The 21,560-nt window shown below is 42.1% G+C and overlaps 1 protein-coding gene and 1 non-coding gene across 4 annotated transcripts in view; both read left to right on the forward strand.

Moving 5' to 3' along the window:
* The window catches only part of UBXN7 (UBX domain protein 7), a 79,338-nt gene that overhangs the window by 31,690 nt on the left and 26,088 nt on the right, over positions 1 to 21,560 (forward strand). The window contains exons 1-5 of one of the 3 annotated variants that reach the window (XM_074406103.1): positions 1,632 to 1,701; positions 1,834 to 1,969; positions 2,681 to 2,744; positions 10,546 to 10,611; positions 12,608 to 12,720. In XM_074406103.1, coding sequence (XP_074262204.1) covers positions 1,955 to 1,969; positions 2,681 to 2,744; positions 10,546 to 10,611; positions 12,608 to 12,720 — 258 coding nt within the window. In that variant the 5' untranslated portion in view covers positions 1,632 to 1,701; positions 1,834 to 1,954. Of the gene's footprint in view, positions 1 to 1,631; positions 1,702 to 1,833; positions 1,970 to 2,680; positions 2,745 to 10,545; positions 10,612 to 12,607; positions 12,721 to 21,560 lie in introns of those variants that run through there. The other 2 variants (XM_074406102.1, XM_010341619.3) reach the window with 2 other exon arrangements.
* Positions 10,352 to 10,457, forward strand: LOC120360871 (U6 spliceosomal RNA). The gene has a single exon (XR_005577272.1). It is a non-coding gene; the product is annotated as a U6 spliceosomal RNA (small nuclear RNA).

Raw genomic sequence — 21,560 nt, forward strand, 5'->3', positions numbered from 1 at the left:
TGGAGTTCCAACTCTTAAATATCAAAAACAAGGTCTTAAGCTTAGTTACTACTGTTCAGAACACCTGAATGAAAATCATTAGGCCTAACATAAATTTATATGGAACTTACATGCTTATATAATAATATTTATTATAAGCTAGAAGATATTAATTAGGAAGTTACTATTTGCTGTGAAAATTAACCAGCAAAGTTCAATACTTGAGTTACAGCTATAAAATAAACTAATATGGCCGGGCATGGTAGTTCATGCCTGTAATCCAAGCACTTTGGAGGCCAAGGTGAGCAGATCACCTGAGGTCAGGAGTTCAAGTCCAGCCTGACCAACATGGTGAAACTCCATCTTTATTAAAAAACAAAACAAAACAAATATTTCTCTCTCTCTCTCTCTCTCTCTCTCTCTCTCGCTCTCTCGCTCTCTCGCTCTCCCTCTCTCTCTCTCTAAGAGATGGGGTTTTGAGCCGGGCGTGGTGGCTCAAGCCTGTAATCCCAGCACTTTGGGAGGCCAAGGCGGGTGGATCACAAGATCAAGAGATCGAGACCATCCTGGTCAACATGGTGAAACCCCGTCTCTAATAAAAATACAAAAAATTAGCTGGGCATGGTGGTGCGTGCCTGCAATCCCAGCTACTCAGGAGGCTGAGGCAGGAGAATTGCCTGAACCCAGGAGGCAGAGGTTGTGGTGAGCCAAGATCGCGCCATTGCACTCCAGCCTGGGTAACAAGAGCAAAAAAAACTCCATCTCAAAAAAAAAAAATAAAATAAAATAAAGAGATGGGGTTTTGGTATATTGCCAAGGCTGGTCTCAAACTCCTGGGCTCAATTGAGCCTCCCACCTCCTCTCCCAAAGTGCTGGGATTACAGGCATGACCCACTATGCCTGGCCTAAAATAAACTAATCTTTAAAGGCACACACCATTTTTATAGTATATCTAAATGAGTTTTTTCTTATTGTAAGAGATGGATTATCAATAAACTCTGTGAATGTAAACTTTGAAGATAATAGGCTTTTAAAAGATGAGCAATTACTTTTTTTGTTCTGTATGTTAGGATCTTTTTAGTAAATAATTCAAGATCATACCTGTTAGCCTTTCATAATTATCACGAAGTGTCTAACTAAACCATTTGAGCTATGTGTGCCAGGTACTCTTCCAGTTGAGCTTCATGTGGAAACCATCTAAAACTCATTCATCAGCTGGATGCAGTAGCTCATGCCTGTAATCCTAGCACTTTGGGAGGCTGAGGTGGGTGAATTGCCTGAGCTCAAGTGTTCGAGATCAGCCTGGCCAACATGGCGTGACCCTGTCTCTACTAAAAATATGAAAAAAATTAGCCAGGTGTGATGGTGCATACATGTGGTCCCAGCTACTAGGGAGGCTGAGGTGTGAGATTCGCTTTAACTCAGGAGGTGGAGGTTGCAGTGAGCCAAGATCGTGTCAGTCCACTCCAGCCTGGGTGACAGAATGAGATGCTGTCTCCCTCCCCTCCCCCAAAAAACAAAAAACCTATTTATCATCATTACCATGCTTCTAAAAGTAACTAAGTTAATTTGAATGCATTCACAGTAATTACAGAAATCAGATAGCAGAAAACAGTTTTCATTTTTTATTTTTCCATTTTTTTTTTTTTAATAGAGAAGAAGTTCGTGCCCCAATTCCTCAAAAGCAGGAAATACTGGTGGAACCAGAACCATTATTTGGTGGTAAGTTTACTTTGTTCCCTTAGTTTTATTTGATTTTATTCTTTAGGATTTTAATGAAACCATCAAAAGATGGGAGGTCTTGCTTGGAGGCTGTTACAAGGGTAGTCTCAATTCTTATCTTGTTTTTTATAGTCCTGTGAAGAAAGTTGCACAGTTGACTCACAAAGAGTGAAGCAGATGTTAAAAATTGGTATTTGTTGGAAAAGGAGGAACATGAGCAAAAAGAATTGCTGCCTTGTAGTGGGAATGAATAATGATCAAGATTCTGGTGATTTATTTTCTGGATACCTACTTGACTGCCATATCCTTACTCTCTAGCTGTGCCTTACTTTCTCTCTTAGTTTCTAGAAGTGCTATTCCTATTTTGAATAAAGGACACAGTAACTCCTAATTGATGTAAAAAATTGTGATATTAGTCTGGGTAGGGACTGATGATAGAGAATGTCCAGGACATTTAATCAGATTGATTAATAGTTAAATGAGTACTTATTTCCCTTTTGTAAGCCAAAGAGTTTAGGTGTTAATAATGGGTTTATATAGAAGAAATAGATGGAATTATAATATGGTTGGGCAGACGAAGACAGATAACTGTATATACTATGTATTGAGAACAGTTCTGCAGAGAAATACTTTGCATTGAGGTGGCCCACACCTGTAATCCCAGCACTTTGGGAGGCTGAGGTGGGTAAATCACTTGAGGCCAGGAGTTCGAGACCAGCCTGACCAACATGTCAAAATCCCGTCTCTACTAAAAATACAAAAATGTGTTAGGCATCGTAGCACATGCCTGTAATCCCAGTTGCTTGGGAGGCTGAGGCACTAGAATTGCTTAAACTGGGAGGCTGAGGTTGCAGTGAGCCGAGATCATGCCACTGCACTCCAGTCTTGTCGGCAGAGTAAGACTCTGTCTCAAAATAAAGAAATAAAGTTGAGTACAAGAGACATATGTAAATTTTTTAACTTCCAACTTTTATTTTAGGTGCAGGTTTGTTACATGGGTAAATTGCACGTTCCATGGGTTTGGTGTACAGATTATCACTCAGGTAATGAGCATAATACCTGATAGGTCGTTCTTCCTTCCATTCCCCTTCCCCTTTCCTTCCCTCCCTCCTTCCCTCCCTTTCTTCCTCCCTCCCTCCCTCTTTCTTTCTTTCTCTCTCTCTTCCTCTCTCTCTCCCTTCCCTTCCTCTCTCTCTCCTCCTCTCCCTTCCCCTCTTCCCCTCTCTTCTCCCCTTCTTCTCCCCTCCCTTCTCCCCTTCCTCTCCTCTCCCTTCTCCCCTTCCTCGCTCCTTCCTCTTCTCTCTTCCTCTTCCTCTTCCTCTTCCTCTCTTCTCTTCTCACTGTGTTGCCCTGGCTGGTCCCCAAACTCCTGGGCTCAAGCGATCCTCTGGCCTCAGCCTCCCAAAGTGCTGGGATCACAGGCGTGAGCCACTGCGCCCATACAGTTTTGTTTTGTTTTGTTTTGTTTTTTTGTGAGACAGGGCCTTGCTATGTTGCCGTGGCTGCTATTGAACTGATCTCCAGCAATCCTCCCGCCTTGGCCTTGGTCTCCCAAAATACTGGGGTTATGGGCATGAGCCACTACACCTGGCTTTTTTATTTTACTGCTTTCTTTCTTTTTTATCTCTGAGTTGATGTACAGTTAGGAGGACAATGAGAATGACTTTATACAGTTAGGAAGTCATTCTTGCCTTTCATTATTAAACTTGAATCTTTAGAGAACTGTTTGCTTAAGGCTATTATACTAATAATTTAAATCACAGTTCAGGTGTGGTCTCGTGTCCCTAATACCCTTTCAGGTTGTCTGTAAAGTTAAAACTTATTACATAATAATACTAAGGGTTTGTTTTGTTTGACCTTCTCTGTTTCCAGTCTGGGCCAGTTTACCCCTCCTTAGGCAACTTGGTGGTCCACTACTCCCAGGAGGTCATTATATTGTCACTGAGCCTTAGTTCTTACAGGCCCGAACTCTTAGATTCAAGTGATCTTCCTACCTCAGCCCCCTGAGTAGCTAGAATTAAAGGCATGCACTGTTGCAATGGGCATCAAATTATCATCATTGTGGTGACATTTAGACTGACAGTTCAGAAACAGTGAAGAGTCAGACTGCTGGCATCTTGGTTGAATTCATGCAGTAGCTTCATACTGTACCACTAGGTAGTGAACTCTTCCCTGCCACGTACTTGAAGTTTACAAACAAATATAAAAGGCAGGGCCAGGTGCAGTGGCTCATGCCTCTAATCCCAGGCCTTTGGGATGCCACAGTGGAAGATCACTCCAGATCAGGAGTTGGAGAGCAGCCCAGGCGACATAAGAAGACTCTTATCTCTACAAAAAATAAATTCTTTATGTGTAGTGGTATGCACCTGTAGTCCTAGTTACTTGGGAGTCTGAGGTGGGAGGATTGCTTGAGCTTAGGAGTTCTAGGCTACAGTGAGCTATGATCATGCCACTGTACTGAAGCCTGGGTGACAGAGTGAGACCCTGTCTCTAAAAGAAAAATAAATACCACATGTATAGTGGCTCACGCCTGTAATCAACACTTGGGAGGCTGAGGCGGGAGGATTGCTTGAGCCCAGGAGTTTGAGACCAGCCTGGACAACTTTTTGAGACCCCAACTGGAAAGAAAAAAAGAAAAAGAAATTAATTTAAAAAGCGGTTTTCTTTAATAATGTTCTTGATGAAGCAATAAAAATGACTCATTTCATTAAATCTTGACCTTTGAGTACATAGTTTGAAAATAATGTTTGAAATAGGATGTATGCATAAAGCACTTTGGGATACTATGATTACCTTAAGGAAAAACACTTGTGTGATTGTTAGAGTAGTGAGCTGAGCTAGGCAGCTTTTTTTCATGGAGCATTGTTTTTACTTGAAAAATCACTGACAGACTATCAGTTTACACTTTGACAGATGGATTGAAAATGTGAGTTTGTTAACTTCAATAAAACTGAGAGTGTTTGTTACCAGAGAGGTTTGGCTGGGTGTGGTGACTCACACCTGTCATCCCAACACTTTGAAAGACTGAAGTGGGAGGATTGCTTGTGCCTGGGAGTTCCAGACCAGCCTGGGCTATACAAGGATATCCCGTCTCTACAAAAAAATTAAGAAAAAAATTAGCCAGATGTGCCTGTAGTCCCAGCTAGCTACTCAGGAAGCTGAGGGGTGAGGAGATTGCTTGAGCCTAGGAGGCCAAGGCTGTAATGAGCCATGATTATGCTGTGCACTCCAGCCTACTAGTGACAGAGAGACCTTGTCTCAAAAAAATGATAAAAACATTAAAAAAGAGCTTTCAGGCAAAAAACAAATTTTTAGAAAAATTTTTGTACCCACCTTCGTGAGCTTGATACTTTCTCAATACTTGAAGGCTTTCTGTTAAGACCAGTGGTCACATTAAACAGATGATTTTTAAAATAGTGTATAATGAAACCATTAATATTTTAAATGTTTACATTACTCAGTAAACAAGTATTTTTGAATAACCAATGCATGATACTACAAAATTGCATACAGGTAAAAGATGCATTCAAACTGTGAGATGAATTGTATTCATTGCTTATTGCTGAGTAAAAAATTGTTCCAAAATTAAACTGCCTGAAAAAAAAACCAAACATTTGTTATCTCAGTTTCTTTGGGTTAGGAATGTAGGTATGGTCTTTGGTTGGGGTCCCCTACAAGGGTCATCTCAAAGCTGAAGTGGCGGAGGATCTCCTAAGCTCTTTCACGTGGCTATTGCCTGGGGGCAGCCATTCTTAACACAGCAAATGAGAGAGCCAGAAAATGAGAGAGCCAGAGCAGGCAGCCCAAGGTGGAAGCTACATCTTGTAACATAATCTGGAAGTGAAATCCCATCAGGTCTGCCATATTCTGTTCAGTGCTACCTGTACTCCAGGTAGCTACACACAGGTTGGGAAAACTGGGGGCTGCCTAGAGACTGCCTACCACATAGTACAGTGGGTTTTAATGCAGCAGTATGAAAAGCTCATGGATAAGATTTCAGATTTCACTTTGCAACTGTCCTCTAAGAATCTGCCACTGGTTAAGTATTGGTGTACTATCAAAGGAGAATGTCCACAATTACCTAAATCTTTAAAACACTCCTCCCTGCTGGGTATGATGGCACAGGCATGTAGTCTCAGCTACTCTGGAGGCAGAGGCAGGAGTATGGCTTGAGCCCCAGGAGTTCTTGGCTGTAGTGCCCTATGCTGATTGTATGTCTGCACTAAGTTGGGAATCAATATGGTGACCTGCCAACTAGTGGAGGACCACCAGATGGCCTGAGGAGGAGGAATCTGAGCAGTGCTGATCAGTAGTGGGATTGTGCCTGTGAATGGCTACTGCACTTCAGCCTGGGCAACGTAGTGAGACCCCCATCTTATAAAACAAAAAGCCCGCTCCTCCCTCAAGAACTGAGTGTCTGCATGAGGGTAAATTTTAATTTTCTTTCTATACTTGAACTAAAAGAATAGCAGCAGATCTAAAAGAACGCAGAAGCAGATCTGAAGATCTAGATGTCTTCTCTGAAGCAAATACGAACAGATAGGTGGACATGTAAAACATGCCACTCTTCTCACTACAGTTTTTTCTCCACCTGTCCCTCCCCTGTTCTGACTTTGAATCTCCTTCTGAATCTCCGTTAGCTCTTTATAGCTTAGTCTCTTTGGCTTCAATGACCAGTGCTTCTGTTATATGGGCAGTAGAGTGAGGAAAGAGGACTGATGTTTGCTTGTGGTAGACAGCTTGGAAGAGCCAGGAGACCACATTAAAAAGGCAGGTAGGAGTGATGGTCCCAGGGCTGTGGTCTGAGGAGAGGTTTTTGCTTAGACATAGGGTAAATGGAGGGGAGACAAATGGGAAGAGAGTTACTAGCCCAAGGAGTAAAATGAGTTGGGTAGAAGGATGGCGATAAGAGGAACTAGTGAGTATGTCGAGATCGGGTGCCTTGAAGCGATGGGGGAATTGGGAAAAGGATATGAAATAATGTAGAATATTGACTAACCTGCCTTTGGCAGTTTAAAAGTAGAAGAAAATTACCTTTTATGTGCTGCCTGTCTAAAATAATACACTTTCTTAGGCAGCTATTCTGTCTTATTCTAAGACATCCTCAGTTTCTTAATTATCATAGTTAAAAAGTATCAGACATCTAGTTTTTTAAAAAATAGCATTTTTTTTTTTTTTTTTTTTTTTTAAAGAACGGTGCGGCCGGGCGCGGTGGCTCAAGCCTGTAATCCCAGCACTTTGGGAGGCCGAGGCGGGTGGATCACGAGGTCAAGAGATCGAGACCATCCTGGTCAACCTGGTGAAACCCCGTCTCTACTAAAAATACAAAAAAAAAAAAAATTAGCTGGGCATGGTGGCGTGTGCCTGTAATCCCAGCTACTCAGGAGGCTGAGGCAGGAGAATTGCCTGAACCCAGGAGGCGGAGGTTGCGGTGAGCCAAGATCACGCCATTGCACTCCAGCCTGGGTAACGAGCGAAACTCCGTCTCAAAAAAAAAAAAAAAAAAAAAAAAGAACGGTGCACAGCCTGGGCTGGAACTCCTTGGGCCAAGCAGTCTTCTGACATCAGCCACCTGGGCAGCTGGGGCTGTAGGCACACGTCACTGCACCAGGGCCAGTTAACTGGGTTTGAGGAATTCTTTGGCAGGTTACATTATTTCTGCTAGAAGCCATATACATTCGAAATAGGAGTTCTTCATCAAAAATAGTTCCAAGATTGAAAAGTGTGACATTCCTTGCTTTTTCTTGTAATGAAGGAATAGGAATAAAAATTTTTATTTTTATTAAAAACAGAATTTGGCTGGGCCTTGTGGCTCGTGCCTGTAATCCCAGCACTTTGGGAGGCTGAGACGGGGGGAACATCTGAGGTTAGGAGTTTGAGACCAGCCTGGCCAACTTGGTGAAACCTCATCTCTACCAAAAATACAAGAATTAGCTGGTGGGTGCCTGTAATCCCAGCTACTTGGGAGGCTGAGGCAGGAGAATCGCTTGAACTCAGGAGACAGAGGTTGCAGTGAGCCGAAATCGTGCCACCGAATTCTAGCCTCGACAACAAGAGCAAGACTCCGTCTCAAAAAATAAAATAAAATATATAATTCAGGCCAGGCGTGGTGGCTCACACCTGTAATCCCAGCACTTTGGGAGCCTGAGGTGGGCACATCACCTGAGGTCAGGAGTTTGAGCAAGACTAGGCTGACCAGTATGGTGAAACCCTGTCTCTACTAAAAGTACAAAAATCAGCCAGGTGTGGTGGCGTGTGCCTGTAATCCCAGCTACTCGGGAGGCTGAGACAGGAGAATTACTTGAACTGGAGGTGGAGATGGCAGTAGACAGATCATGCCACTGCACTCCAGCCTGCGTGACAGAGCGAGACTCCATCTCAAAAATATATATATAATAATAATAAAATTCAGGCTGAGTATGGTGACTCATGCCTGTAATCCCAACACTTTGGGAGGCTGAGGTTGGAAGATTCCTTGAGCCCAGGAGTTTGAGACTAGCCTGGGCAATATAGTGACACCCCCATCTCTTTTTTTAAAAAAAAAGAATGAAAAGAAAAACTGACTGTGGTGCTGTATACTTGTAGTCCCAGCTACTTGGGAGGCTAAGGCAGGAGGATGGCTTGAGTCCGGGAGGATGGAGCCTGTGATGAGCCATGATCACACCACTGCACTCCAGCCTGAGCGACAGTTAGACACACTGTCTCAAAACATAAAAAAATTAACACGCAAGTGCATTATAAAATCTGTTTTCCCAAAGATGATGTGATTCTTTGGCATAAATACTGACACGTGCACGTGGATGATATACAAATGAATATGTTTTAAACAAAAATGAAGTTTTTAACACTTTCTGCATTTTTTTGTTGCTTTGTTTTGTTTTGCTTTTTACTTGATAGTTCTGGATATTAACAATTATCCTATGTAATCACAAGCACAAGTTATTGGGAAAGATGTTTTGATATGGGATGGGGGAGTCTATATTCTCTGTCTACTCTTTTTTTTTTTTTTTTTTTTTTTTTTGAGACGGAGTTTTGCTCTTGTTACCCAGGCTGGAGTGCAATGGCGCGATCTCGGCTCACCGCAACCTCCGCCTCCTGGGTTCAGGCAATTCTCCTGCCTCAGCCTCCTGAGTAGCTGGGATTACAGGCACGTGCCACCATGCCCAGCTAATTTTTTGTATTTTTAGTAGAGACGGGGTTTCACCATGTTGACCAGGATGGTATCGATCTCTCGACCTCGTGATCCACCCGCCTCGGCCTCCCAAAGTGCTGGGATTACAAGCTTGAGCCACCACGCCCGGCCATCTCTGTCTACTCTTGATACTCATCATTATTTATTAACACAATTATTCTGGTTATCTGCTGGCCAGTCTTGCCATAAGCCAGCTTAATAACTGTTACCCATATTTAGGGAATTATGAACAGTCTTTATTTATTGTAATGTACATAAATGATATAATTTGTTTAGGTTTAAGAATACATGGGAAGATAACATTTTGATTCTTGCATCCTAGACCTTATCTGTAAAATACTTAGACTGGGTAATAGACACTCTACAGGGGTAGTAAAACACCTTAGGTGAATCCGTTTACTTTTGTGTCATTAAAGTATTGTGTAACTGTGGAAAAAATTTTTCAAAATTAAAGATTTTTTGTGTGTGTTTATCGTTCTGCATGTGTGTCCAATCACTAAGAAATAGTCCTTAAGCCTTATAGTTTAGGATGTAGAGTTACTCTATACAACAGGGCAGTCAGATCCCGAAGGCTAACCTGAATTGGATATTTGCAGCATGTGTGCGGCTTCACCTCTATGTGATGTCATCATCAAAATCATCTTGATATCATCAGTTGGATATTAGGATAGTAAACTTTTTTTTTTTGAGGCGGAGTTTAGGTCTTCTTGCCCAGGCTGGAGTGCAGTGGCGAGATCTTGGCTCACTACAACCTCCATCTCCCAGATTAAGCGATTCTCCTGCCTTAGCCTCCCAAGTAGCTGGGATTACAGGTGCACACCAACACACCTGGCTAGTTTTTGTTTTTTTGTATTTTTAGTAGAGACGAGGTTTCGCCTTGTTGGTTAGGCTGGTCTCAAACTCGACTTGGTGATCCACCGCCTCGGTCTCCCAAAGTTCTGTGATTACAGGAGGCACGTAGGCAGGATAGTAAAGTTTTTTGAGGTGGAATTTCATTCTTCTTGCCCAGGTTGGAGCGCAGTGGCACAATTTGGCTCACTGCAACTTGTGTCTCCCAGGTTCAACTGATTCTCCTCTCTTAGCCTCCCAAGTAGCTGGGATTGCAGGCATATGCCACCCCGCCTGGCTAGTTTTTTTTTTTGTATTTAGTAGAGACGGGGTTCATCATGTTGGCTAGGCAGGTCTCAAACTCCTGATCTCAGGTGATCCACCCGCCTCCACCTCCCAAAGTGCTGGGATTATAGGCATAAGCCACCATGCCCAGCTGTTGGTAAACTTTTTACACAGGTTTGATCAAGTCTCTTAACTGGGCCTTAATTTTGTCATTTATTATGCAAGATGGCTAGATGGAAGATGTTTGGGTTAATTGTATATGGACGATTTCAAACTTTAAGCTTTTTTATTTTTTGAGGGAAGGTACCTTTATGAATCTGTGAGTGTTTTAAAGCAAGAAATACTGTGCTCACTTAAGCAGCACGTGTACTAACACTGGAACAATACTGAGAAAACTGGCATAGCCCCTGTGCAAGGATGACATGCAATTTGTGAAGTGTTTAATATTTTTCATTAAAAAAAAATACTTCTAGATAAGGACGTTTTTAGAATTGTTTGAACATTAATGTTAAAATAATTCTATTTTTTCTTCCCTAAAGCCCCTAAAAGACGACGGCCCGCACGTTCAATTTTTGATGGTTTCCGGGATTTTCAGACTGAAACCAGTAGGTATCTGTGGAACAGTTTATTATCTCTCTCTTCCCTTCTCCTCTTATTAAAAAGAAAAAGATGATTACTGTTAGGCCTAATTACTTCGAGGTTTCACCTTATTTAAAAAGTGAAATTATGGATCCAGAAAGTGATTAATTCTCTCCTGAGCTGAATTGTTCCAAATGCTAACCTATTTGGTTATAGAAAAATAGTAAAGGAGATGCAGATAATGTAGGAAACCTGGTAATTAGCTTGTGAATACTTAAAGTGCTTACTATAATGAAATAAACTCATTTCTCTTGGGATCCTGATTTCTGTCAATGAAAGGAATATATAATGAAAATGGTTATTAGGAGGCTGAGGCAGGAGAATTGCTTGAACCCAGGAGGCAGAGGTTGCGGTGAGCCGAGATGGCGCCATTGCACTCCAGCCTGGGTAACAAGAGCGAAACTCCGTCTCGAAAAAAAAAAAAAAAATGGTTATTAAAAGAGATTGAAAAATGGAAGAAAAAGCCACACCACCCAAGGCAGCCACTATTAATATTTTGGTTACCCTTGTTTGAAATATTTTTGTGTAATAAGTTAGAATGAGAATGTTGGTCTTACACTTTTAGCGGATTTAGTATTGATGTAACAGTGGAATCCTAAAGAAAGGACAGTTATGTTAAGAGGATATATGAGAAACCCTTGGACCATGCTTGATTTTGCAGTTTATTTATAGTGAATGAGTTCATTGAGGCACAGATAGGTCTTGTAACTTTGGAGAGAATTAATGGAGAAACTAAACAGACTCAAGTCATCTAGGGAATCCCGTTTCCTTCCAGTGGAAGGTGACAACAGTGGTCATCATCTCTACTGCCAGAATATTATTATTATTATTATTATTACTATTATTTGTTTTTGAGATGGAGTCTCACTTTGTCACCCAGGCTGGAGTGCAGTGTCGCGATCTGGGCTCACTGCAAGTTCCACCTCCCAGGCTCAAGCAATTCTCCTGCCTCAGCCTCCTAAGTAGCTGGGATTACAGGCACCCGCAACATGCCCGACTAATTTTTGCATTTTTAGTAGAGACATGGTTTCACCGTGTTGCCCAGGCTGGTCTTGAACTCCTGACCTCAGGTGATCTGCACATCTCAGCCTCCCATAGCGTTGGGATTACAGTCATGAGCCACCGTGCCTGGCCCCGAATCTTTAAAGATTGAGAACATAGCTGAAAACAGCAGATGAATTTACATTGCTTGCAGAACTAGATAAATGAATATGAAAGTTTTCCCCTATGCTTTTTGTTTTGTTTTGTTTGAGATGGAATTCCAGTCTGTTCCACAGGCCGGAGTGCAGTAGGGTGCTCTCAGCTTACTGCAACCTTCATCTCCTGGGGTTCAAATGATTCTCCTGGCTCAGCCTCCTGAGTAGCTGGGAGTACAGGCATGCACACCCAACCATGCCTGGCTAATTTTTTTTTTCTCGGCTCACTGCAACCTCTGCCTCCAGAGTTCAAGTGATTCTCCTGCCTTAGCCTCCTGAGTAGCTGGGATTACAGGCGTGCGCCACCATACTTGGCTAATTTTTTTTTTTTTTTTTTTTTTTGTATATTTAGTAGAGATGGGGTTTCACTGTGTTGGCCAGGCTGGTGTCAAACTCCTGGCTTCAGGTGATCCTCTCACCTGGGCCTCCCAAAGTGCTAGGATTACAGGTGTGAGCCACTGCACCCAGCCTCTCCCATGTTTAAGTTAGCTTTTGAATATGTGAAGAAGTTGCTTTGATTATATGACTATTTTCAGTTAATTTTCTTTGTATACTTTGAATAGGGAATACCACTAAGTCTTAAGATTCCTCTTAACTCCTCCTTGCATTTTTTTTTCGGAGTCAGCGTTAGATCTTTATATTTAAGGTCAAGCACATTGTCAGCAATTCCTTCAATTGACAGAAGTTTTTTGTTTTTTTTTTTTAATGGGATTTATGATTTTTTTTTTATTGCTAACTGAAACTTTTTCATCCTTCTGTATTATAGTTCGGCAAGAACAAGAATTAAGAAATGGAGGAGCTATAGATAAGAAATTGACTACTCTTGCAGATCTGTTCCGGCCACCCATTGATTTGATGCATAAAGGCAGCTTTGAAACAGTAAGTTATTGGAGATTCTGTGCCTTAACTATAAATGCTTTTGTATTTTCAATGCCTTTTTTTAAAAAGTTACTTGTTTTAGAGACAGGGTCTCGCTCTGTTGTACAGGCTGGAGTGCAGTGGCATAGTCATAGAGCTCACTGCAGCCTTGAACTCTTGGGCGCAGGGGATCCTCCCACCCCAGCCTTGCAAGCAACTAGGGCTATGGACATGCACCACTACACTCAGCTAATATAAAAAAATGTTTTTGGTAGAGACAGGGTCTCACTATGTTGCCCAGGCTGGTCTCAAATGCCTGGGCTCAAGCAATCCTCACACCTCAGCCTCCCCAAACTCTTGGATTACTGGTGTGAGCCACTGCACCTGGCCTTCAGTGACGTTTTTTATAAGAGCAAAAGACCATTTTCAATGCATAGGGAATTGGCGTCATAATAAGTATATCTACATGATATGCGTAAAGGTTACACTGATTTATATTGCTGTCAGCAATATATGAAATATGTTTTTAGCAGCAGTGTAGGAGATTGTTAGATGAAATCCTTTTCTTAGCCTTGTGTGGTGTCATTTTGGGATCTTTGCCGTTTTGATAGCTTTTTAAAATATCTCATTTGTTCCTGTGTCTTTGGCTACTACTGAGACTAATGTGTGTGGTTTGCCATTTGTGAATTGTTTTCAGGTACTTTTGCCTGTATTTCTGTGCGGATCCTAGTGTGTTTGAAAAAAATATCTCTAATTGGAGAACGCATTCATCCTCATTTCTTCTTGGTTTTATCATGACTAAGCCCAAGGAGAAACTTTCCAGTGTATGTTTACTTGGTTGTCTGCTAACTTTTAGACTTACTGAGGGCAAAGGGAAGATACTTCTTTTTAATAATCTTTGGGACCCAGTCTCAGGCATTAGGAGGAATACATTATGTGTTAAATGACGGAGTTTAGTAAAGCTTATACTCTTCTGTTGAGGTGTTTAAACAGCTTGCTTTTCCATGGTGACTATCATGTTAATGCTCTTTTGAATCACAGTAGCATTTTCATAGATGTAAATCACTTAAATTTTAGTTAAGTCTTTTTTTTTTCAAGACAGAGGTTCACTCTTGTTGCCCAGGCTAGAATGCAGCAGTGTGATCGTGGCTCACTGCAACTTCCGCCTCCCAGGTTCAAATGATTCTCCTGCCTCAGCCTCCTGAGTAGCTGGGACTACAGGCATGCACCACCATGCTCGGCTAATTTTGTATTTTTAGTGGAGACGGGATTTCTCCATGTTGGTCATGCTGGTCTTGAACTCCCAACCTCAGGTGATCCGCCCACCTGGCCTCCCGAAGTGCTGGGATTATAAGTGTGAGCCATTGTGCCTGCCCACCCCCACCTCCACCTTTTTTTTTTTTTTTTGAGACTGGTTCTCATTCTGTCACCTGGGATGGAGTACAGTGGTAGAATCATGGCTCACCACAGCCTCCAACTCATGGTCTCAATTTATCCCCTGGTCTCAACCTCCCAGATACCTAGGGCTACAGACACCCACCACCACACCTGGCCAATTTAAAAAATATTTTGTAGAGAAGGGGGTCTTGCTATGTTGCCCAGGCTGGTCTTGAATTTCTAGTGTCAAGTGATCCTCCCGCCTTGGCTCCCAAAGTGCTAGGATTGCAGGCATGAGCTGAGACCCCATTTCTTAAAATAAACAAGCAATGTATATCAGCTGCGTATTTGAACATGTTATGATAAGATAGATAGATAGATAGATAGACAGATGATAGATAGATAGATAGTTTTTGAGACAGAGTCTTGCTCTGTTGTCAGGAGCCAGGCTGGAGCGCAGCGGTGCAATCTCGGCTGACTGCAACTTCCGCCTCCCAGGTTCAAATGATTCTCTTGCCTCAGCCTCCTGAGTAGCTGGGACTACAGGTGCATGCCACCACGCCCAGCTAATTTTTGTACTTTTTAGTAGAGACAGGGTTTCACCATGTTGGCCAGGATAGGCTCAATCTCTTGACCTCGTGTTCTGCCCGCTTCGGATGATAATATTTTTTAAAAATTTGTCCTTTGATTTACGTTTACACTGTCATACATGAAATATTTAGGAGAAGGAATTTCCTTGTAAGCTTGTGTGCTAGTTCACCTGCTTTGCCAGAAAGGAATCCCTCAGACTGGGCAGTTTATAAAGAAAGAAGTGTTCTTTCAATGCACGTTTCTACAGGCTATGGAATGTCTGCACCATAGCATGGTGCTGACGTCTGATTCTGGTGAAGCCTCAGGAAGCTTGCAGTCATGGCAGAAGGCAAAGGGGGAGCTGTTACAGCACGTGAGAGGAGCAAGGGTTGAAGCCATTCACGAGGGGTCCGCCCCCATGACCCAAACACCACCTACTAAGCCCCACCCTTAGCGCCGGGAATTATATTTCACTATGAGATTTGGAGGGACAAATGTCCAGACCACATCAACTTGCTCTCCAGTTTCAATTTTCTGAATCTGAAAACCTTGAAAGTGGTTTGTCTGCATGTAACAAAAAACTCAGGTGATGATGATGATTTGACCAAATCATCAGGGCTTTATTTTTGTCAGTAATAAGCTTAGAGGTGAAGAAATTATAGGCGTTCTTTCATAAGCTCAAAGATGTCAGGTTAGATGTCTCTTCAGTTTTCTTCATCTTTGCCTTGTGGTCTCAACATGGTAGCGCCCGTCCTTTCTAGTATATTCTGGTGATACTACAGCCACTGAGAGAGAGTAACAGCAATACGAAAGGCAGAAAAGGATCTGGGTTTGTTTTGGCGTGTTTTCTGTTTTTATTAGTTTCTGAGTTGCTCTTGGACCTAACACAGTATCTAAGCTTGATTTAATTTGGTAACTTTGAACTGAAAAAGCAGTTACTCTTCTGTCTGCTCATTAAGGGAAAATAGGAATCTCTTTTGATGTTGTCCCCTGAATTTTAAGTTATATCACCTTTTTTGCCTTGTATTTCATGGCCTATGTTTACAGCAGTCTATTTGTTTTTTGTTTGTTTTCGCTGGTAATATTATACTTAACCATCTGCAAGACTTTAGATGAAATAAACATTCCATTCTAAAAGCAGGCATTTCATTGTGGTTAACAATACATGTATTAAGTGTATAAAAATTAGGACGATAACAAGCAAAATTAAGTCATTGAAGTTTAGAGAGGTAAATATTAAAAATTAGAGGGATACTCTTTGGTGACCCAAGGAGCTCCCGTAAGTTTGTTCCTCATACTGGATGTAAATGTGAGCCACAGTTTTACAGGTTTAGAAACTAGTGTAACCAGAGGTAGATCATGTCCAGGGATTCTTTCTGGCTCATGTTAACCAGATGAGCGAGACTGATTAATTCACTTGTTCACTTAGTACATGTTTATTGAGGCCTCGTGTTTGCAGGACTTAGTTCTGGGTGTTTGAGAATAAAGGTTTGACTGCATGTGAGAGAGACCAGGGGGAAAAAAAAAAACAATAGCTTAAGCAAGAAAGAAGTCCAGGCTGTTGGGATGACTTGCTCTGCAAGTTTAAGAGTTGCGGAGTTTCTCTGTCTTGGTCTGCCGTCCCTAGGTCTTGCTCGCCCTTGTCTACATGATTCAAGTTGGCTGCCACCATGTTTGCTTACCAGGCAGCACGGAAGGCTGCTCTGCTTATGGAGTAGCCATACTTTATTCCTTTACTTTCTTTTTTTTTCTTTTTTTTTTAACTGTTGTCTTTCAAGGATGTCCTAGAATCCTTTACTTTCTTAATAAACTTGCTTTCATTAAAAAAAAAAAAAAAAAAAAAAATGACCAGCATGGAAGAGGGAAGAGCTGATACGGGTACATATTTCCCTTTAAAGGAGCAGCCTGGAAGTTGTACACAGCACGTCTGTTCGCATTCCATCTGCTGTAACTTGGCAGCATGGCTGCACCCGTTTGCAGGGGACACTCGGAAATCCAAATGCCTAGTTAAAAATGGGAGGTTCTATAAGTAAGAGAGGGACAAGGGGAGAATGGGTTATTTGGTTCCTATAAGCAGTTTCTGCCACAGGGTGATAGGGGTAAATTATATAAAGTCCTTGCCATTGTAGCATTCATAATCTAGTAGGAGAAACAGACTATAAACAAAAAACATAACACACACACACACACACACACACACACACACACACACACAGAGATGGTGAATATAATACATATGTTTATTTTTGATGGAAAGAGAGAGACATTCATTTTAGGTTACAGTAGTTGCTTAGAGAAAGAATAAAATATGCCTGGACGCAGTGGCTCATGCCTGTAATCCCACCACTTTGGTGGGAGGCTGAAGGGAGTAGATCACTTGAGTGCAGGAGTTCAAGACCAGCCTGGGCAATATGGTGGAACCCAGTCTCTACAAAAAATAGAAAAAATTAGCTGGACATGGTGGTGCGCATTTGTCCCAGCTACTCAGGAGGCTGACGTGGGAGGACTGCTTGAGCCCAGGAGGTTGAGGCCACAGTGAACTGTGGTGGTGTCATTGCCCTCCACCCTGAGCAACACTGTGAAACCCTGTCTCAAAAACAAAAGAAAAAAAAATACAATAGGGGAAGGAGAGAGGGGGCCGTTTTTTGTTTGTTCAAGGCCATTTTATGTGTGAGGTCTGAATTTAGTTAAGCATCTGGAAATTTCTAGTGTCCTTTGCAAGTAGATGTGTCCATGTTGCCAAATTCAGTTTCTTCTTACAGGCAAATTGAAAGCAAGGTTGATTTCAGAGGTTCCACATGTGTTTGTAATTGTGAGGACCTTTTAAAGGACTATGTTAGGAATATTAGGGGAGATTTCTGCAAGGATGAGATAAGAATAGAAACCTTAGCGAAGTGAGGGAATGCGACCTAACGGGAGATCTGAGGGAAAAGCAGATAATACAGTGTGAACATACTGATGTTGGAAAGAGCTGATACAGTTGAGAAAACCAGCTGAGTGAGCAAAGCACTTAGGCTAAACGGTCTGACCTAGGCAAGGGAACGTTTCTTAGGTTTTCTTCTTTCCCCGCTATCCTGGAGGCTGTATGAACACAGGGACTTTGTTTTATTTACTATTGTGTGTCCATAGGGTCTAAAATACTTTAATTTGCCTCCTTAAATCATGATTATGCCAGAAAGAATATTGTGCAGAAAGAATCAGAACAATTTCCATAGTATTTCTTTTTCTTTTTCTTTTTTTTTTTTGAAACGAAGTTTTGCTCTCTTTGCCCAGGCTAGAGTGCAGTGGGCTGGCGCAATCTCAGCTCGCTGCAGCCTTTGCCTCCTGGGTTCAAGTGATTTTCCTGCCTCAACCTCCCAAGTAGCTGGGATTACAAGCGCCCACCACTATGCCTAACTAATTTTTTGTATTTTTAGTAGAGATGGGGTTTCTCCACATTGGCCAGGCTGGTCTTGAACTCCTGATCTTGGGTAATCCGCCCACCTCAGCCTCCCAAAGTGTTGGGATTATAGGCATGAGCTACTGCACCTGGCATTTTCTTTTTTATTTGAGACAGGGTCTCACTCTGTCACCCAGGCTGGAGTACCGTGGTATAACTCAGCTCACCGCAGCCTTGTCTTCCTGGCCTCAAGTGATTCGTCTGCCTCAGCCCCTCAAGTAGGTGGGACTACAAGTGCCTGCCACCATGCTTGACTAATTTTTGTATTTTTTGTAGAGGTGGGGTTTTGCCACATTGTCCAGGCTAGAGACAGGGTTTTTCCATGTTGGTCAGGCTGGTGTTAATCTCCTGATCTCAGGTGCTTTGCCTGCCTCAGCCTCCCAAAGTGCTGGGATTACAGGCGTGAGCCACCATGTCTGGCAATATATAATGTGTTTCTAATTAAACTTACATTTAGTTTTAATCAGATTAGACAAGCAAATTTATTTATTTGAGACAGAGTTTCACTCTTGTTACCCAGGCTGGAGTGCAATGGCGCCATCTCTGCTCACCGCAACCTCCGCCTCCTGGGTTCAGGCAATTCTCCTGCTTTAGCCTCCCGAGTAGCTGGGACTACAGGCACGCGCCACCATGCCCATCTAATTTTTGTATTTTTAGGAGAGATGGGGTTTCACCATGTTGACCAGGATGGTCTCGATCTCTTGACCTTGTGATCTGCGCATCTCGGCCTCCCAAAGTGCTGGGATTACAGGTGTGAGCCACCGTGCCTGCCCAACAAGCAAATTATTGAAAATTAGAAAATGAATAAGGGAAAAATGAAAGTCTGATTTTATTTCTGTAAAAAGTACTGTATATATTTTAATATATTTTCTTTTTGACTTTATGCATATATATTTACCGAAACATAGTAAGTTTGTTCAAATCTTTCATTTTCTTTTTTTTTTCCTTTTTTTTTGAAGCAGTCTTGCTCTGTTACCTAGGCTGGAGTGCAGTGGCATGATCCCAGCTCACTGCAGCCTCCACCTTCCAGGTTCAAGCGATTCTCATGCCTCAGCTATCCAGGTAGATGGGGTTACGGGCATGCACCGCCACGCTGATCTTATTTTAGTAGTTTTAGTAGTGATGGGGTTTTGCCATGTTGTCCAGGCTGGACTCAAACTCCTGGGCTCAGTCAGCCCACCTTGGCCTCCCAGAATGCTGGGATTACAGGTGTGAGCCACCATGTCAGGCCTAAATTTTTTTTTTCATGCCTTTCTGATCTGGCTGGTACTGGCAGAGATTTTAGTCTCCCACTGTTTTACTCTGGAGTCTCCATTATAATGGTTTTGAAATGTTGATTCAGAACAACCTAAGAGATTTCAATATTCTTCCATAGAAAGATGATTTTTCTCATGCCCACTCTCACCTCCAGTCCTTGACTCACATAATTGCTACACTTAGTGACATTTTTTAAGACTTTCTCTTTTTAAATTGCATACATTTAGTTATTTTACATTTTTTTACAGATGGGGTCTTGCTGTGTTGCCCAGGCTGTTCTCCAACTCCTGGCCTTACAGCTCCAGCCTACTGTACATATTTAAGATGTATAACATGGGCCGGGCACGTTGGCTCAAGCCTGTAATCCCAGCACTTTGGGAGGCCGAGGCGGGTGGATCAGGAGGTCAAGAGATCGAGACTGTCCTGGTCAACATGGTGAAATCCCGTCTCTACTAAAAATACAAAACATTAGCTGGGCATGGTGGTGCGTGCCTGTAATCCCAGCTACTCAGGAGGCTGAGGCAGGAGAATTGCCTGAACCCAGGAGGCGGAGGTTGTGGTGAGCTGAGATCACGCCATTGCACTCCAGTCTGGGTAACAAGAGCGAAACTCCGTCTCAAAAAAAAAAAAAAAAAAAAAGATGTATAACATGAAGATTCGATACACATAGTAAAATGATTACTATAGTCAAGCGAATTAACTTGTCTTACCTTCCATAGTTGTCTATACGTGTGTGTGGAGGGGTGAGAGTACCAAGTAATCTACTCCGAGCACATTTTCAGTGTGTAATACAATATTAGTAAGTGTACTCCTCATGTTGTACATGAGATCTGTAGACTTGCAAGACTTTTTTTTTTTTTTTCTGAGGCAGAGTCTTACTCTGTTGCCCAGGCTAGAGTACAAATGGCATGATCTTGGCTCACTGCAATCTCTGCTGCTCAGCTTCAAACATTTCTCCTGCCTCAACCTCCCGAGTAGCTGGGATTATAGGTGCCCACCACCATGCCCAGCTAATTTTCCTATTTTTAATAGAGACGGGATTTTACCATGTTGAGAAGGCTGGTCTTGAACTCCTGACCTCAGGTGATCCACCCACCTCAGCCTCCTAAAGTGCTGGGATTACAGGTGTGAGCCACTGTGCCTGGCCTGTTCAACACTCTTATTCCCTCTCAGTATTGTTGTTTTGTTTCAGAGTTTTGTCTTTGGATCCTTCCTTCTAGCACTAACAATTTTTTAATAATACCTTCAGTGTGGTTAGTATCACTTCCAAGTTTCTTTCGCTAGTATTAGGTTTCTCCCCATTGTAAGCTGCATGAAGGCAGGGATTTTTACCTTTTGGAACTGCTGTAACTTCAGCATCTGTAACTGTACCTGACACATGGTAGGTACTCAGTATTTGTTGAATGAATAAATCTGAGATAATGAAAGCGTGAATGTGAGTAAACACATTTTTAAAAGAAAAAAAGTAACTCTTCCATTTTAAACTCTGGACTTTTTTCATTGTCAGTTTTGTACACTTCTTTCTTGTCAGTATTGGGGTAGACTTATGTAAATTTACTCTGTTACAGGGCCATGTGCTCTCCAGTCTGTCTCTAGAGTGTGGTCATTTTTCCTTTATTTTCAAATACTGTTTCTGTAGTTAAAGCAGCATAATTATCATTCTTTTATTAAATCTTTGTCCTATAAGGAAGTAAATGGAAATACTACTTCCTATTAACAAGGAATTATTAATTTGTATACTTTAAGCCTTTGACCAGTAGTTAAATGCAGCTTCCTGACTCAGTATAATGATATTTCTTTTTAGACCTTGGGCTTTCACCCATGGAAACAGGAAGCAAATATTAGAAGATAATTTATTCTGAGGTTGAGTGGGGTGACTGACACCTGTAATCCCAGGACTTTGGGAGGCCAGGGCAGGAGGAGGATCACTTGAGGCGAGGTGTTCCAAACCAACCTGGTGAACATAGTGAAACCCCCATCTCTGCAAAAAATGTAAGGAAACCGTGAAAAAAGAAAATAATCTGAGGGATTCATACAAAAAAAAAAACAAAACCCCACAATATTTGTGAGATTATGTAAACCTTCTTAAAACAGAAGATATTGGCCGGGCGCGGTGGCTCAAGCCTGTAATCCCAGCACTTTGGGAGGCCGAGGCGGGTGGATCACGAGGTCGAGACCATCCTGGTCAACATGGTGAAACCCCGTCTGTACTAAAAAT

Source organism: Saimiri boliviensis, chromosome 9 (assembly GCF_048565385.1).
Source record: "Saimiri boliviensis isolate mSaiBol1 chromosome 9, mSaiBol1.pri, whole genome shotgun sequence".
Taxonomy (NCBI): domain Eukaryota; kingdom Metazoa; phylum Chordata; class Mammalia; order Primates; family Cebidae; genus Saimiri; species Saimiri boliviensis.